This window comes from Palaemon carinicauda, chromosome 1 (genome assembly GCF_036898095.1).
Source record: "Palaemon carinicauda isolate YSFRI2023 chromosome 1, ASM3689809v2, whole genome shotgun sequence".
NCBI classification, from domain to species: domain Eukaryota; kingdom Metazoa; phylum Arthropoda; class Malacostraca; order Decapoda; family Palaemonidae; genus Palaemon; species Palaemon carinicauda.
The window spans coordinates 98,866,807-98,885,987 of record NC_090725.1 but is presented as its reverse complement, the minus strand read 5'-3'; the positions used below and the strand labels follow the sequence as shown (position 1 = coordinate 98,885,987).

Here is a 19,181-nt window from a genome sequence, read left to right as displayed (position 1 = left end):
GAAATAAAAAAAAAAGAGACATCATACTTAAAAACTAGATTAACAAGAATTATAACAAAAACAATAAGTACAGAATTATATGTGATTGATGAAACCCATAGACTAGTAAAAAGTCGGAAAAACTGGTCAACATGGAGGAGCTGATACACCATGCAAGGCTAAATACCCACTTCAACTGAAGGGAGGAGAGTAAAGATGGCTTTGAGAAGAAAAAGAATCAGAAAAGGAAAAGACAACCTCTTGATAAACCACCAGGCATCCATGGCCCTTCTATTAAGCTGCCCAACACACCATTTAAAAAAACAAGAGGAAGAAAAAAAAAAAAATAATAAGATAGAATAGTGTGCCCGAGTGTACCCTCAAGCAAGAGAACACTAACCCAAGACAGTAGAAGACCATAGTACAGAGGCTATGGCACTACCCAAGACTAGAGAATAATGGTTTAATTTTGGAGTGTCCTCCTCCTAGAAGAGCTGCTTACCATAGCTAAAGAGTCTCTTCTACCCTTAACAAGAGGAAAGTACACTGAACAAATTGCAGTACAGTAATTAACCCCTTGGGTGAAGAAGTGTTTAGTATCTCATTGTTGTCAGGTGTATGAGGAAAGACGAGAATATGTAAAGAATAGGCCAGACTATTCTGTGTAAATGTAGGCAAAGAAAAAATAAGCCGTAACCAGAGAGAGGGATCCAATGCATTACTGTCTGGCCAGTCAAAGGATCCAATACCTCTCTAGTGGTAGTATCTCAATGGGCGGCTGGTGCCCTGGCCAACCTAATAACTATGTAGTCAAGCTTTTCCTTCTTCACAAAAATGATTTTACCTGTATGAGAAAATTGGCCAAATTAATTAAAGAGACATACAGTATGTTACTTACCAGATGCTGTACTGCTCGTCTCTAAAAGGTTATTCATACTCTGTCTAGAACGCGTTTCTTCGGCTATAAGTCTGTCTTTAACACTGTTTCCAATAGCTTCAATGCTTGTAATACTACCAACACCCTCTGGAAATAGTAACAACAAAGAAAATGTTTAATGAAAGATAAAAATTATTCATAAATATCACTACCACTACCATATTTTCATTTCATTAAGTCGATTTCCTTCCTGTATTCAAATGTCCTATACAGTCATACCTCATATAAAGTTGTTAAATGTTTCCAAGACTCATGACTCAGCATACAAATTGACTAAACATGAATTAACCTTTCAAAAAATCACCTAGATATCTTATAAAACCCCATATACAATACCATATTTCTGATACAAGTTTTTTTGACAGTTCATATTAAATGCCTTTCTAAAAGATCTATAATTTTCAAAACAAAAATGAACTACCGTAATTCCCTTATATACATGGGTCCATTTGACATATGTAGAATAAAGTAAGGATAAAAAATATAAATCATAAACAAAAATTATATTTTTCTTAATCACAAAAACCTGAGTTTTTTTACTATGGGAGAAAGATAACAGTGAAGCTAGAATACGACAGTTAAAACTTTTACCAAGCAGTGGGGAGGCGACTGCCTCCCTTGTAGCTCACTGTTACCTCAATTGGATTGCAGCTGGAACTTACGTTCGGGGTTGGTGACAGCAGGAAAGTTTAAGTAAAGAGCTCAGGTTTATATGATTAGGAAAAATACACATTATCTTAAAATTTGTCATTTGTTCTTACACAAATACAAACCATCATTCTTTACTATAGGAGACTCATCCCTACACAGGAGGAAGTCCCCGTTCCAAATTGCCTAAAACGTTACCTGAGAACTCAAAATTCGAACATCTGTGATGCTACAAGAGTCAGGGTTCCTTTCACCGTGTGAAATGCAAGAAAAAGTGTGGGAATCACAGTTCATGCCTTTTAAGGTTGTATTTTAGCTAAACATTTATGTCATAGTCTGGCAATAAGAATGACGCATCTGCTGAATCACGTTGTATGCCTGGTACATCAAACTCCCCTCGTAAGGGTTGTGGAGAAAAGACTCCTCTGTGCTTGAGTATGGAATAGATGCAAGTAGAATGGGGGCGTATCTGCATCGATTTCAAGTCTAGCTTGCATGGCTTCAACGATGTACTCCAAAAGAGAGGAAGATTGAAAGGAAAAGAAATGGTATTTTTATTTTAATGTAAATTTTTAAATATACTTACCTGGTAATTACATATATATAGCTTAATCCCGCCGATTCGTTGCAAATTCAAATTTCGCGTCAATCACTGACAGGTGAGCAGGTGGTCATACCTGTGCGCCCTCTAACTAAGTAACTAGAACCATTCCTATAAGTCCTCAGAAATTCCATGGCCCTGTTTTCAGAGGGGAGGGAGGGAGGGACCTTTTATATATGTAACTACCAGGCAAGTATATTTAAAAATTTATTTTAAAATAAAAAATGACAAATTTGGAGATAATTTGTATTTTTCCTAACCATACAAACCTTAGCTATTTACATTGGGTATTACTTTCGGCGTAGCGTTTCCTACCCCGCGCTAGTTAGCAAGGGTAGGGGGAGGGGTAGCTTGCTACCCCTCCCCCCCTCACACAAAGGTGAAATGTCTCACTTCACTTAGAGGTAGGACTTGACTTGGGAGACAGGGCTGGCAGGCAAATATGTGTAAATAGCTAAGGTTTGTATGGTTAGGAAAAATACAAATTATCTCCGAATTTGTCATTTGTTCCGTAACCGAAATACAAACCACGCTATTTACATTGGGTGACTTACCCCTTAGGAAGGGTGAAAAGTCCCCAGCCATACTGGCTTTGGCTTTACCCGGGGACTCAGAATCCGAGTGAGTCGCACTCGAGAAAAGGAGTCCCTGCACCTCACAAGTTCCTTGCTCCGCAAGGAAACGTGTGGCCTACATAAGCTTGTGTGTGAAGGAAGAAAGTGTGACCCGTTCTAGGCAGTTGACCTGGAGTTCCAGAAGGAACTCTGGGTTAGGACGTTCCCAATACCACCTCGTCAGGGTATGTGGGACGCGACAGTATTGACTCAATACTCGGAACACAAGGAAGCATGGTTTACCTGCAGAGGTTTGAGGTCAGCTATGCAGAGACCAGGATGCTGCTTCCCTGTAGAGGGGATGATGAAGAAAGAAGTAAGCGCCAGACATACTTCTTTCGTTCATGCAGACTAAAACCTGATAACAATGCCCTCAACCTTCTGCTACCTGTCCAAAAAGGAGCCTGAGGTTAGACCAGCTGTTGTGTAGCCACCACAGAGCGATAGAAACGTATCGATACTCCTGTGGGTCACGTCCTGCAGGAAGCGGACTGTGAAGGTCATTAGACGCTTCCAGACTCCAGCTTGTAGCACCTGCGTCACAGAGTAGTTCTACTCGAAGGCGAGGGACGTTGCGATGTATCCGACATCGTGCTATAGGGCGACGTGACGGGGGAGGGTCTGGATTCAGGTCGAGATGAATGTCCTTGAGTCCGAGCTGAAGAGGTATACTGGTGACTCTCCCCTGTGTCCTCCCTGTGCTCCCAACCCGGCTGCACGTGAGGACAAACTGCAGCTGTTCTCAAAGATAACCCCTCGATTCCTTTACTGGCAAGAAGGAGAAGGTTTGGGTCATCTGATACAGAATGGAGACTCGAAATCTTGAAGGAGTCGGACCGAAGGCCCGGGACTCCAAGATTTTGAGTCTAGAAAACAACTCAGGAGAGAACCTGAATGTTGCCTTCCCCTATTCTCTTGAAAGGGCGGAGTCGTACGAGACCATGGAGATTGCTTACACATTGGCCGAGGCCAGAGTGAGCAGGAGCACCGTCCCCCAAGACAGAATACGATCAGAGGCCTGACGTAATGGTTCTTGAGAAGATCTCTTAAGGGACTAAAGAGTCCGAACCATGCTCCATGGAGGAGGTCTCACTCCGACTGGGGACAGGGACGTTCGCAGCTTCGCATGAGCGAAGAAAGGTCCAGCGGGAAGGAAAAAAAGTCTATTCCTTTCAGCCTGAAGGTCAGGGAAAGGCTGAGCGACAGGCTTCACTGCCGAGAGCGGAAAAGAGTTTCCTCCCGCCGAAAAGCAATAACTTCGTTATTGCTGGAGAAGAGGCCTCAAGGGAAGAGGTATATCTCCCACGACACCAACCACAGAAGACTCTCCACTTCGCCTGGAAGACCCCTGCGGATGACTATCGCAGATGACGCGACCTCCGCCCCGCGACTGTAGCGGGTTGTCTCTTCTTGAGGAGGAGGCATAGTGTCTCCAGGCATGAAGCCGAAGCGACGCCCCGGCTCGTGAAAGATGTTGCAGTGTGGTTGTTTGAGTAGCCTGTGCCATGGGAGAAGCTCTCCCGGGAGTTCTGTCAGGGGAAGCAGAGGGTCCGGAAACCGTTCTACGTATAGTCCCAGTGGAGCTCTCAGGGCCATTGAAAGGTTGACAGACAGCCTGGTCTTGTTGAGACCCATTCTCAACAGACAACAAAGGAGGGAAGACGCAGGCGTCGATGTTGACCCACCATCACCGGAATGCATCTTGCCAAAGAGTCTCGGGGTCTGAGACTGGGGGGAAGAACAGCGGAAGCTTGAGGTTCCAAGCTGTCGCGATCAGGTCCCCCAGGCCAGGACTTGCTGGTTACTCAAGGCCAAAGACCCCCAGGTACACTCTTTCTACGAGGCTCTGCTCAGATAGTCGGAAAGAACATTCCTCTGCCCGGAATGAGCGAGCCGATGGTGGGATTGAGAGGATCTCAAATCATCTCAGTATCTCTACTGCAAGATGCGAAGGTATGAAAATGCGTCCCTTGCTGGTTAGAACACGCTAGTTCCATGAAGTCGTCGCGCACGGAGCGACTCGGCAGGAGCTGTAGGATCTGTAGAGGGGCCAGACTACGGCCCCTAAGCCTGCCTGAATGATGGAGACGTATCCTTCAGGTCCTGACCATAGGCCTGGACCGGAACATGCCCCCCCCCCCCCCCTTTTCTTTGACGAGTCCGAGAACCGCATAAAAAATGTGGGGAAAGGACGAGAATATCCACTCCCATCAAGAGGTTCCATAGGTCAACACCCATTGCAGGTCTAATCGTTCCGCTGGTCCCATAGGGGCCAGAAAGTCCGGTTAATCGTTGCTTTGAAACCACCGGAACTTGGGCTGCCCCACAGGGAACTTATCCTGAGGCGACCATTCGGAACTTTAGACGGGTCAATGAGGAAAAGAGACCTAGGAACCGTTCCAAGGTAGGGCTGAAAGCTCTGCCTGACTGAAAACAGGTACTGCGACTCTCCTCAGCCTTGCCACAGTCAACTGAAGGGAAGGCTCGGAGGAGGCGGCAACAGAATCTGGCGTCCCAAGGCGGTCACCCATCCAAGTACCGACCAGACCCGACGTTGCTTAACCTCGCTGGACGGACGAGAAGCGGGGTTTCCAACGTGGTAAGGCCGTTGACTCAATATCATGGCTAGATACTCCAGATGTTGAGGCCGAAGAAGAGAAGGCTCCCAGCAAATTACCATGAACCCACACTCATGGTAAGCATCCGGAAGCTTGTCCCGGCGTTGAAGAAGGTCGAACCCGAGCTTACCGGAGTTGACCAGACCTCCAAAAGGCGAAGGAGGCGGAAGCCTGCTCCTGAGCGGCCATGAGAAAAGCAGGGAGAGTTCTCTGGGGAAAAACCTGCGATGCCACGGCGGGATCGCCACACTGCATCTTAAGCAGGAATACCTGTAGTCTAGGCTGAATTCCAAGAGCTTCCTGGAAGATGGATGGAATGGAAACTGAGAATACCCGTCCTTCCGATCCAGGGCCTAAGGAGTCCTGTCGCCTCGTTACCAGTCTGATCGATTCTGCTGTTCCACGCTGGACGAAGTTTGTTCGACAAACTTGATCAGAGCTGAGAGGTCGACTACGGAATTCCCGTCTCAGATACTTTCCTACGAGAAAGGATCGACTGAAGAAGCCGGGGGGTGAAGCCGTTGACGATCCTATGGAGGACCTTCTCCTAAGGCATGGATCATTCTGCCCAAACGAGCAAACTCTTGCCGACCCTATGGCATAGAGGTTCAGTGACACTGAATTCGCTGACAGAGACGCCAGGCGCGATATCCTTGGCTGATCACGGAGATCGAGCAGGAATCGGCATCGGGAAGCTGTTATCCGGATGAGTAACCTTAGGCATCCTCCCAGCGTGAAACCTGCAAGGGGGGGTAGCCAATCCTAGAGTTCATGAACTCTGCCGCTCCCTCTAGGATTATGCCCACCTGGGAGAGCCTCCCATGCTACCTGTTCCTGACAGGAGGGGACTGCTATTGGACACCTTGTCTCAGTTGTCGTAGCCGGTCCAAAAACTTAGGCCGACGAGGCTGAAAGAAAGAGGCGCTGGAGCCCTGCAGGGTCTGGAAGAAATCGCCTTGGAGGAGTGAAAACGAAAGTCGATTTCCTCCGCACAATCGCTGTCTATGTCTCTGTCCTTGGGCACAAACAAGCTCTTCCCAAGAATGGAAGGGTGTCTGAGGTTGTCGACATCCACGGATGAGACACCCGAAAGGAAGCCCTCGGTCATTGCGTCCAGATGTCCAGCATCGAGCTTGCCTGCAAGTTCGAAACTTGGCGACGAAACGCCAAGGTGCTTGAGCCCGAGAGGAGGAAAGTACCCATGATCTTCCTGTAGCTTCCTTGAACAAAACCTCGGGTCGCAACCGAGGAGGGAAAGGAACTGGTAAGCCCCTTTCACGAGATGGAGAAGAGGAAGGGGTAAACCAGTCACCCCTTGGCCGATGGAGAAATCTCGAACGGAAAGCTCCCTGGCAAAACCCTTCCAGGGAATGACGGGGAAGAAGAATGTTGCCGAGACCTCCCTGAAGATTCTTCCTGCTCTTGCATGTGCCATGCTCTGCGTTTACGGGGTGAGGCCGTGTTCTGGAAATACGCTCCAGAAGACTCGCCAGGCTGGCCATGCTGCGAAACCCCAACGGGAATCGCGGTTGCAATCGCCCTGGCGCTCGCGCGATGGTAAATCAATGGTTTGCGCGTGGCCGAACGTGGAAGCGCCCATGTGCTGGCACGCAGGAACGCCAACGAAAGTGCGCGAGGGAGCGCAGAAGGAGGGCGAGCGTGGTAGGAAGGGCGAGAGCTGGTGGTCGGCGAGCGATGACCCGTAGGCGAGCAATGGATACTGCAGGAATCAAGCCGACGTTCGCGCGACGGAGCACCGTCGGTCCGCGCGACGGAGCACCGTCGGTCCGCGCGACGGAGCACCTTCGGTCCGCGCGACGGAACAACGTCGGTTCGCGCGACGGAGCACCGTCGGTCCGCGCGACGGAGCACCTTCGGTCCGCGCGACGGAACAACGTCGGTTCGCGCGCGGGCGAACATTGGAGAGCATGTGCGCGGTCGCGCATGAGCGTAGGAGCGCGGGCACGTGGGCGTGCGGTCACGTGGGCACGTGGGGGTGCGGTCGCGCGGGGGTGCGGTCGCGCGGGGGTGCGGTCGCGCGGGCGTGTGGACGCGCAGGCACGTGGGCGCACGGGTGAGCGCAGGCGGTCGGGAGACCGATGACGCGTAGGCGGGCGATGGCGCGTTGACGTGCGATGGCGCGTTCTGGCGAGCGATGGCGCGTTCTGGCGAGCGATGGCACGTCGGCAAGCGATGGCGCGTCGGCAAGCGATGGCGCGTCGGCAAGCGATGGCGCGTCGGCAAGCGATGGCGCGTCGGCGAGCGGTGGTGCGTTAACAAAACGCTAGCGTGCAGGTGAAGAATCGCGCGGGCGCGTAGGCGATTGCCAACGCGAGAGAGACTAGTGATGGTTAGCGCGCATCGCGCTAACAGAGGGCGCGCAGGTGCATCAGGAAGGTGAGCGCTGAAGCAAGCTGTTAATCAGGTGATCCTAGACGGTCAGAAAAAACCGTTGGCGCCCATTGGTGCGTGGCAGAAAAGGGCGCACAGATGTGCGCTGGCGATTGAAGAAAGCTGGCGCACAGAAGGACAGAAGTAAAGGTGAGCGCTGGCGAGCAGGAGGAAGATCTACGGCAAGACTCAGCTACCGGAGATCGTCCACAGCAGGCGAGCGCTGGATCGCTACTGATGGTGTCCAGGGAAACCGACACACGTGGCAGATCGATGGCGATCGTTGACGCGTAGGAGATCGTTGACGCGTAGGAGATCGCTGACGAGCAGGCGAACGTTGACGCGTCTATGGTCGCTGGCGAGCTGGAGATCGCTGGCGAGCAGAAGGCAACGCATGGAAGCCTGTGCGTAGAAGAAGAGTCCTTGTCCAAGACCTGAACCGAAGTTCTAGATCGCGAGGGCGAACGTGGGCGCACAGGGCGCGTAACAGGAACCAACAGGAACAGCAGAGATGATCATCATGAGAGCGCTGACGAACAGGAGAGCGCTGACGAACAGGAGCGCGCTAGCGATCAGGAAAGCGCTGATGTGCAGGAGAGCGCCTGTGCGCTAACACTGAGCAAGAGAGCAGGAGAGCGCCTGTGCGCTAACACTGAGCAGGAGAGAACACAACAGAAGGGCGCGCAGGGGAACCCTGACACGCAAGATAAGAACCCCCGTGGGAGGCAACCCTTTGCCTTGAAGGGATCGTTGTCCGTCGGGAGACTGATGTCCGTCGGAAGACCGTTGTCTGTCCGTCGGGAGACCGATGTCCGTCGGAAGACCGTTGTCCGTCGGAAGACCGTTGTCCATCGGGAAGACCGTAGCCCGTCGGAAGACGAGGTCAGACTGCTGTCCATCTGCACCAGGGGCGAAGATCAAGAAGAAGGAGTTGTAGGCTGCATACGGAGATTCAAAAAGGCGCCTCTTAGCACCCTTATAGGGAGAAGGGAGGCCCTTACAACGTAGCGGACGGTGAGCCTTACGGCGAAGGAGGCCAACAGCAACAACAGCAGAAGAGTCCTCCGAAGAGGAGTCTCTATGAGTTTACTCTCTCGCGAACGAAAGAGAAACACTTCGTAGAAGAGACGGGTCAGCCAGTGACCTAAAAGGAGCAATCCTCCGAAGAGGGGCTCCTGCAGTTGCCCAGCCCCTTGAGCGTAACTACAGGTGCGACCGCTTAGCACCAAGAGCATAGTCACACGAAAAAAAGGCAAGAGAAGAACCCCCCAAAAGGGGGAAAAAACTCAAGCCTGGACAGGAAAAAACTTCCCTCGGAAGGAAAGTTACCCACCTAAGGAGGCGAGCCTCCTGAGTGTTCTAAAATGAACTGGAGAGCTGTCAATCGTCACGGGAGTACTTCCAGAAGAAGGAGACACGCCCCTGACGAAGATCTATAGGGGAGGCAGCAACAGCCGAAACCCCAGGCCGCAAAAAGACAGCTCACTCTGTTGTCACATTACAGAAACGAACTAGATCGGTAACTGTAAAAAAATAAAACAAAATCATTAGTTAACATTCATTCCCCGGGAAGGCTCCGAAGAGGAATCCCGAGGGAAAGGAACACAAGAAATAGACAACAGGCACGTGCCCTCACAACCACTTACACTCACGGAAGGAGAGCTGTAACCAACACAGAATTATAACAATTATAATTATGTAATTATGTAATTTAAAAATGAATGAACACTAAAGAAAGAACGAAAACCCCGAAAGGAATCGTTCTACAAAGCTGAAGAATCAACAAATACAATTAGATTCATAAATTAATTGAGACAAAACATACGGCGTAGCAACCCCCCCACCACGGGAAGGAAGCTACCGTAGTAAGTAACGTAGTAAAAGGGTGAACGACCTCAAGAGAGAGAGAGAGAGAGAAAGACCGAAGTCAAACTTGATCGCGACCCATGAAATTACACCATGGTGGCCTAACTGCCGAGAGCTCCACGGAGATATCGTACACTACACACACAAGCACAAACTCTGAAAAGGAAACTTACTGATTTCTATACTCAAATATATACATAAACATGAGAAAATGTTTACATATATATAGAGTAAAAGAAAAGTAAGTGATTAAGTAATGACAAAACAAACAATGGCTGCCAAGCGAGGACAAAGACAGAGACGTCTGTCCATGTCCGAGCCAAAAGTGAAAGTGAAGCATTCACCGGTGTGTTAGGGGGGGAGGGGTAGCTAGCTACCACTCCCCTACCCCCCTGCTAACTAGCGCGGGGGTAATACACCCTCGTTAAATTCTAATGGCTCGCCATTTCAGCTACGCAAAAAGGTAAACCCAATGTAAATAGCGTGGTTTGTATTTCGGTTACGGAACAACTAAGCCTTCAGCTACTGTGCGGTTTGAAGAGGCAGAGGTAGTAGTAGATACCGCATTGGATACCTCTGACACCACAACGTCGACAATCGACAGAGGATCAACCTCTGTCGGAGGCGGCGATTGCTTGACAGCAGCACCCAATCGGATGTAGTCAAGTAATGCTTCCTTGGAGGGTGAACCCTCGAACCCCAAAGATGACCAAAGCTGAAAAAAGATGGGTTAGAGACAAATCCTCCCCCGGGGGGAGAGTTGGAGCTGCCTCGCTAGGGGAGGCAACCCCATCTCTCGAACCCCGAGTTTGGGAAACAGTACCACGGTCTACGCTACCACTCGACAGTCTCTTGAAAGAGACCGACCGAGTGGGAGCTTCGGAGGAGGTTTGAGCAACGGAAGAAGAGGCCTTGGGTTTTTCTCCTTTCAAAGTAACAAATATCCCATTTGGACTACTTCTTCCGTCGCCGTGAAAACCTCTCCCACTGGGAGGTAGACCACTCCCTGCACTCACTATACTTATTATCACTATCACACCGTTGCGGTGTGGTGGGTAGTAAGCCCTCGTTCAATTTTAATGGCTCGTCATTTCAGCTACGCCGAAAGTAATACCCTTATTAAATAGCGTGGTTTGTATTTCAGTTACAGAACAAATACCACTTTTAAATATGTAACTTCCCTGGTAGTTACATATATATATATAGCTGATTGACACCATTGGTGGTGGGTTAGAAAACCGCAATCCCGTCGGGAATTCGTAGAATTAATCGCTACAAATTAGCTGTATCAATAATCTGGTTCCTACCTGATAAGGAAGCTGGCTTCATAGTTTTCTTGCCTCATTTGCCTGCATTCCTTGAGAGACCCAGCGATCCACCCAGGGGGCTGTAAAAAGTCTCTGTGGGGCTGTCACACGGTCCTCGACCTTAACAAGACTAGACCACCACCCTTGCTAACTTGGCATACCTGATAAGGAAGCTGGCTTCATAGGTTTTTCTGCCTCATTTGCCTGCATTCCTTGAGAGACCCAGCGATCCACCCAGGGGGCTGTAGAAAGTCTCTGTGGGGCTGTCACACGGTCCTTGACCTTAACATGACTAGACCACCAACCTTGCCATCCTGGCATAGCCATGGACAATGATCTGACCACCTGACCCATTAACACACTAAAAAACACATTCCATAAAACCTAACTTAGACTTGCATCCCAGGCCGTGGAAGGTTGCAGCAACCTTCACAGACGACCTATGAGAACAAGTTCAAGAAAAGGTAAGGGTATAAACAAGGTTATAGGTTAGAGGCAGTAGTACCTTCTCCAAGTACGGCGCTGGAGGTAACGTACGGACCCAGGGAACAACAATCCTCATATTAGGTCTCTACCTATTTAGGTAACAATCGGCGAAGATTGATTTGCTTCGCCAGAATGTCGCTTCCAAAATCGTTTTTATAAACTTGTTGTGTCTATAAGCCATTGAAGTTGCCACAGCTTTTACTTCGTATGCTTTGACTTAGAGGAATAGGAAGCTTTTCTCGTCACAACTCTGGTGAGCTTCCCTTATTAAAAACCTTGATAAAGAACGCCAGTGCATTCTTTGACAAGGGTAGCGAAGGCTTCTTTACCGAACACCAGAGATCATTTGCCTGTCCTCTCAGGTTTCTGGTCCTCTGCAGATAAAATTTTTTACGGCTCTTACTGGACAAAGGCCCCTCTCCTTTTCTCGTCCTACTAAATGAGATAACCCTGGAATGGTAAAGGATCTGGGCCATGGTTGCGAAGGATTCTCGTTCTTGGGGAGAAAACCTTGTCGTAGAGAGCAGATTGCATTCTCTCCATTGAAGTCCATCTTTTTGCTAATGGCTTGCAATTCATCTATTCTCTTGGCTGTCACCAACGCAACCAGGAATAGGCTCTTCTTAGCAAGATCCTTCCATGGATCCTTGTCAAGAGGTTCAAACCTGCTCGAGGGTAAAAACATCAGGATTACATCCAAATTCTAAGATGGGTTTGGGTTGTCCTTCCTCTAAGCGGTCTCAAAGGATCTTATATGATCCGAGAGATCCTTGTCTCCTGACACGTCAATACAGTATGTCTATGACGGAAGGCGGAGGCTAGCATGCTGTGGTATCCCTTGATGGTTGATACTGCTAGTTTCTTTGTGTTATTAAATGTAGCAGAAAAACTGCCAATTGAGTTAGAGAGGTATTGGAAGAGGAAATGTTATAAACTCTGCACCATTCTCTGAACACGTCCCACTAGATTGGTACATCTTGATTGTGGACGTTCTCCTCGCTCCTGTGATTGCTCTTGCAGCTTTCCTCGAAATGCCCTTCGCTCTTGCCAGTTTTTCCGATAGTCGAAAGGCAGTTAGATGAGAGCGAGGAGATTTGATGGTATCTTTCTATATGTGACTGTCTGAGTAGATCATTCCATCAGGATAACGACCTAGGGGTGTCTACTAGCTACTCCATCACTTCTGTGATCCAGGGTGTCATGGGCCAAAAAACGGAGCTATCATGGTCATGCGGGCGTTGTTCGACTCCCTGAACTTCTTCATGACTCTGTCTAGTATCCTGAATGGGGGGAAAGGCGTACATGTCTAGTTCTTCCCACTCCATGAAGAAAGCATCCATTGCCACTGCTTCCTGGTCTGGGACTGGAGAGGAGTAAACAGGTAACCTCTTGTTCTCTGCGTCGCAAAGAGGTCTATTGACAGTTCTCCCCCACAGATTCCAAAGCCTGCTGCACACCTCGTGAAGTAGGGTCTATTCTGTCGTGAGAACCTGTCTTCCTCTGCTGAGAAGATCTGCTCTAACATTCTTCTCTCTCTCTATGAAGCGGGTTACCAGAGTTATATTGTTCGCTTTTGCCCGGAGCAGGAGATCTTTGCTGCCTCGTAAAGGGAATCCAAATGAGTGCCTCCCTGTTTTCTGATGTAGGACAACGCTATGGTGTTGTCTGCGTTGACCTGTACCAACTTGTTTTGGACATCCTTTGGAAGTGTATTAGCGCTAGAAGAATGGCCACCAGTTCCTTCATGTTTATGTGCCATTTCTTCTGATGGTCTTCCCATAGACCCGAGATCTCGCCCTTCCCCGGTGTTGTACCCCACCCCACGTCTGATGCGTCTGAATACAACACTAGGTCGGGGTTTTTCTGATGAAGTTCGAAGCCTTCTAGTAACTTGTTGGAGTCGTCCCACCAACTCCACTGATTCCTGATTCCCAGAGGGATCGTAATCTACGTCTCTAGGTCTTGGTCTCTTGTCCGATAACTAGACAGATGGAACTGAAGTGGATGTAGATGTAGTCCCTTGTAGATCCTCCAGACACTTTCCTACAACCTGGCTCTGATTAGCCAGTCGTCCAGGTACATCGAAACTCGTACCCCTTTCAGATGTAACCAGAGCCCCTCGTGTGAAAACGTAAGGGGCCGTGCTTAGTCCAAAACAAAAGTGCTCTGAACTGAAAAGTTGTAGCGTGATGTACAAATTTCAGATATTTCCTGTAGTTCGGGTGAATTGAGACAAGAAAAACAGCGTCCTTCTATCGACACCATCCAGTCACCTAGTCTGGTGTCTGCTAGGACTGACGCAGATATTTCCATAGCAAACTTGACTTTGGTCACGCACTTGTTCAGTGGACTTACGTCCAGAACGGGTCTCCAATCCCCCAAGTTCTTGAGTACTAGAAAAAGTTTGTTGTAAAATCCCTCTGACGAGGGGTCTACTACCACTTTTGACAGCATCAGGTTTACCTGCACTTGAAGAGCTGCTGCCAGTGGGATACTGTGTCTAGAGGTTGAGTTCACTTTTTGGGTTTCGGTTGCTGTTTGGGGTTACGAGGTTGCCCTCCAGCAGCCATTCTCTGTCCTCCTAGAAAGGCTCTCCCACGAAAGGGCTGACGCGTGGGAGGAGCTTCCTTCTCCTTCCTGGCTAAAAAGTTAGTCGGAAGAACTTTCCTCGCAGTCCTTGTAATCAGATCTTGTGTTGCCTGTGCGCAAGAGCTGCCGATAAGTCCTACACTAGCTCTGAAGGGAAGAGGTATTTGGTCAAGGGAGCATACAAGAGCTCTGCTCTCTGAGCGAGAGTCAATCCTGACAACAGGAAAGAAAACAGCATACTCTTTCTAAATAATACCTGCTGTGAAAAAGGGCTGTAAGTTCGACCAACCCGTCCCTCACGGCTTTATCGAGACAGGCAATAAGGTGCATCTGCGTCTCGTTTGTATCGTCTGTGACGTCTGCGAGGACTCCTGGAGTCCAGTCCATCAAGCTGAAGACCTCGATTGTTCTGAAGATGCCCTTCAGCAAGTGATCCAACTCCGACGTGGACCACATCACCTTAGCCAGAGTCATGGCTGATCTACGCGAGGTGTCAACGAGTTTGGAGAAGTCTCCCTGGGAGGAGGCAGGAACTTCCAAACCGAGAACCTCTCCAGTTTCGTACCACACACTGGATCTAGAAGCCAATCTCGAAAGAGGGTAGGAAAAGGTTGTCCTTCCTTGTTCCTTCTCTTGAGAATCCAATCGTTCAGAGTCGTAAAAGCCCTCTAGACCGATCTGGCTAACACTGTTTCCTTGAAAGAGGAAGATTCCTGAGGTCTACCCTTCAAAAACCGCGAGGGCAGGCTCCGAGGTACAGCCTGCTGAAAAGTTCTCCGGATATAAGTCCGCCAGAACTGCAAGTAATCTTTTAAGATCTGCTGCATGAAGAGTTTTCAGCGTTTCCTCCTCTGAGATCTCCTCTAAAGGGTTAGCGATCTCCGATATAGAACGAGTAGGAGAAAATACACACCTCGTCTTGCCTGCTTGCGCCCTGCATACGCCTAGCATGCTGCGAGGGAGCGTCATGCATGCGTCCAGCCTGCTGCGAGGAAGCATCATGCTTGCGTGCGTCCAGCATGCGTCCCGCATGCTGCGAGGAAGCGTCATGCTTGCGTGCGTCACGCATGCGTCCAGCATGCTGCGAGGGAGCGTCATGCATGCGTCCAGCATGCTGCAAGGAAGCGTCATGCTTGCGTGCGACCTGCATGCATCCAGCATGCTGCGAGGGAGCGTCATGCTTGCGTACGTCCAGCATGCCGCTGCTGTTGCGAGCTTCCTCTGTTTGCGACTTGTAAACGTCAACAGGAACGTAATGGACCATTGAAGCTCTGACAGGCATGCTGCTTGGGGTGCGTCCTGCATGCATTCAGCCTGCTCTATGACGTTCGCGATCTTGACGCGGGGAAGTGTCCTGCTTGCGTGCGTCCAGCATGCTGCATGCGTCCAGCATGCAACATGCATCCAGCATGCTGTGAGGGAGCGTCAAGATCCTTGCCGCCTCCCGTAACGCGTCCAGATCGCTGCGAGGGAGCGTCCATGATTGCTGCAGCTCGCATGCGTCCTTGCCGCAAGACCGCGCTCGGAACTATGACGTTCGCAATCTTGACGCGGGGAAGCGTCCCGCTCGCATGCGTCCAGCATGCTGCGAGGAAGCATCCTGCTCGCGTGAATCCAGCATGCTGTGAGGGAACGTCAAGATCCTTGCCGCCTCCCGTAATGCGTCCAGATCGCTGCGAGGGAGCGTCCATGAGCGCTGCACCTCGCGTGCGTCCTTGCCGCAAGACCGCGCTCGGAACTATGACGATCGCGATCTCGACGCTCGGTTCCATGACGAGCAACTCTCTTCTTGTCTAGCAGGAATGGAAAAACGTAAAACGCCAGCCTCGTCTGGGAGCTGCGTCAACCGACGGCGAGGATAACACTTTTACCTCGCCTTTCCAATGGCGAGGGTCAGCATCCTGGGAAGCGTCAACAGGTACGCTCGAGGGGACGACTGCTCGGGGGCTAACACCTCACGCCTCCCTTCCCCTGTCGACTTTCCTTCTCCCAGGGGTCGGGGAGCATGGAAGAGGTCTAGGGCTAGGAGAACGACAGGTCCGAGCAGCCGTACCCTCCACTGCACTGCGTCATGTTTGCGTGCCACTGAACACTAGCACTTTTAACTATTTCACATGAAACCATAATTAGACCTGCCCGTTGCGAGAGATTATACTCTTTCGCCAAGGGCTAGAATGAAAATACAATAGGCTATACGATTAATATCAGTATTCTCAATATCGAAATATTAAATAACGATACAAAGCATGTATTGTGAAACTGTAACGATCGTCAAGAGTATTACGTAGCGTAAATGACTATACGCTAGTGAAATCTCTAAAATAAATCGATGATTAACTAAAGGAAGTATACTAATAGGACAAATATTTACTTAAAAAATAATATATTTCCCTACAATATAAAAATTAAAATACTTATGCTTAGTAAGTTAGTATTTTCTTTACATTTCTTGCAAGAAAAAGAAAAGAATTTACATATTTGCTAGTCATACTACGTAGTTTACGTCACATGATTTGTGACGCCATAGCGCTAGCGGAATGATTTCCTTCAAGGCATTCTGTTAAGAGTTAACGTCACATGATTGTGACGTCATAGGATGGCGGAATGATTTCCTTCCACCATCATGTCTTTAAGAGTTGTTCGTTAGTTTTTAAAGTAGGGGGAAAAATTCCTTGATCCTATCCCTTTCAAGCTTACGAACATAAAAATACACACATGCCCTCTGCATTTTACATACTGTGTGGGGATCAAGAGCAGCTTTTGGAAGCCGGTCTTGCAGCCCTACAACAGAGAAGCCATCTTGAAAATCAAGTTAAATTAAACTGTACAAGGTGGACCAACAAAAAACTATCTTATTCGTGAGAAAAAGAAAGGAAAATCCACTATTAGCGAAATGATATTTTCATAATAAAATAAATTTCTAAACACACTTACCCGCTGGTTATATAAGAATGGCTAAAGTCCCTTGGACGCTCTGCAGAAATTCAAAATCTTGTGGCAATCGCAGATATGCCAGGTGAACACTAGCACCCTGGCGGTAGACAGGTCGAACTATTCCAACCAAGTCAGACCTTCCATGCCCCATGGTCTCTAGAGGGGAGGAGGGTGGGATTATAACTTATATAACCAGCGGGTATGTTCAAAAATTTATTTTATTATGAAAATATAATTTTAAACATAAAACTTACCCGCTGGTTATATAAGAATGGCTGATTGACACCCTTGGTGGCGGGTCAGAGACAGCAACATAATTGGAAATTCACTTAAGAGTTAAATATAACCACTTAAGAGGTTCGTACCTGATAAGGAAGCTGACTTCAATGGTTCTCTGTCTCATTCTGTCTGCTATCCTTACGAGATCCAGCGGTCCACCCAGGGGGGTGAAGATCTCTAGGAGCTGTCAAACGGTGCAATAACCTATAACTTGACAGAACCTCAACTAATACCCTTGTTCCGGGCACTCTCTAGGAACAAAATAACCACCTGACTAAATCAAAGATTGCGGAAGATTGCCGACCAATCTTCACGTACAATCATAAAAACATATATAAAAGTTCCAAGAGGAGAACAGAGGTACTAGGAATCTAGGGAAATGTTGTGGCGGATGTTTCACCTACTACTGCACTCGTTACAAATGATCCCAAAACGTAGCAGTCCTCACAAAGAGACTGGATACGGTATAAGTAATGCAAGGCGAATACAGGATTACCCCTTCAAAAGGCTGTATGCACGATGCTTTGCAGAGAACAGTTATGTTTAAAAGTTACAGAAGCTCCCACAGCTCTAACTTCATGAGTCTTTACTCTTTAGACAGCTTAAGGTCTGCCTCACCACAGTGTGAGTGAGCCTTTGTAATTAAAGTCTATAAGAAAAGATAGGGCGTTTTAGACATAGGTAGCGCAGGTTTCTTGACTGCGCACCAAAGAGCCTCTGAATAGTCTCTTAACTCCTCTAGTCCTGTCTTGATATAACTTCAACGTTTTAATCGGACAAAACGCAGAACGCGAAGGTGAGACAACTTGCTGAAAGGATCAACTTTAACTGTTAAGAGTCCAGCATACGACCAGACTGGCGTCTGCGTCTGCGTCTGAGACTGCGTGAGGGAGAGACCAAACTGGCGTCTGCGTCTGCGCGAGGGAGAGACCAGACTGGCGTCTACATCTCCTGTAAGGGAGAGACTAGACTGCCACATGCACCTGCTCTAACGCTTTCCGTAACACGAGCTGATCTCTGCGAGGAAGCGTTGCTGAGCATCGGAGAAGTACGCTGTCTGATACTATCGGAAGACCGTTTTCTTGGTCTATGGTTATCCTTAGATTCTTTTAGGAGAAATTTTTCCCCCGAGAATCGTAAGGGCCAAAAAGAGATGAAATTGACCTCTTTTAGCTCAGACATAACATACACTTGCGGGGCACCGTGTGTGCCAACTCAAGCGTGAGCGATCGCTGTGAGAGATCATCAACCGTAGTCCCGTGACCAACCTGGGAAAGTCCTCCATACATTTCCATCGCGCCTTGTGCGCGACCTGAACGTATCTAATGCTGCAAGATATCGTGAACAGTAGTCGATAGTCCCCAGAGGAAAGTACTAGACATTCCCCCAATCTGGGGGAGGAGAAGAAGCGTGAACAGAAGTAAACTGAGCACCTTTTCCCTCGATGAACTACGTGTCTTACATGATTTTCGGTGCTGACACGTCGCCTTCTTCCAAAGAGAAAACCTCCGGCAAACATTAGTTACTGCAGGATAGGTTATTATGAAACATACGACTCCTGAAAGATCTTGGATGTATTGGTTGGTGTCTACCAAGTCTAGGTTTTGCGTCTTTCGACGAGGACAAACTCTTTCTTCCCGAAAAGTGCGTAAGATTCCAGAGGAAGAGCTAGGTTTGTATGCGACTTGTCTGACTTCCGCTTCTCTCGTGGAAGAAAACACGCTCGATTGCTTCCAGCTTAAGCATCGCGACACGCCTGCTGCGAGGGTAAGTCCTGTTCGCGTGCGTTCATGACGAGTAACTTCCTAGTCTAGTAAAAAGGGAAAATGTAAAACGCCATCCTTGTCAGGGAACTGCGTCTATTACGCAGAAAAATGTCACAAGATCCGTGATACCATAGCGATGACGAACTGATCGCTTCAAGACATTCAA

General features: G+C 48.7%; 1 protein-coding gene and 1 pseudogene across 2 annotated transcripts in view; both read right to left on the bottom strand.

The window, feature by feature from the left end:
• The window catches only part of LOC137650070 (uncharacterized), a 640,515-nt gene that overhangs the window by 576,909 nt on the left and 44,425 nt on the right, over positions 1 to 19,181 (bottom strand). Inside the window, exon 4 of one of the 2 annotated variants that reach the window (XM_068383132.1) lies at positions 878 to 1,003. The exons of the other annotated variant lie outside the window; for it this stretch is intronic. Within the exon in view, the coding sequence (XP_068239233.1) occupies positions 878 to 1,003 (126 nt within the window). The remainder of the gene's footprint in view (positions 1 to 877; positions 1,004 to 19,181) is intronic. 2 annotated transcript variants of the gene reach the window in all.
• On the bottom strand, positions 5,274 to 5,392 carry LOC137659274 (5S ribosomal RNA; annotated as a pseudogene).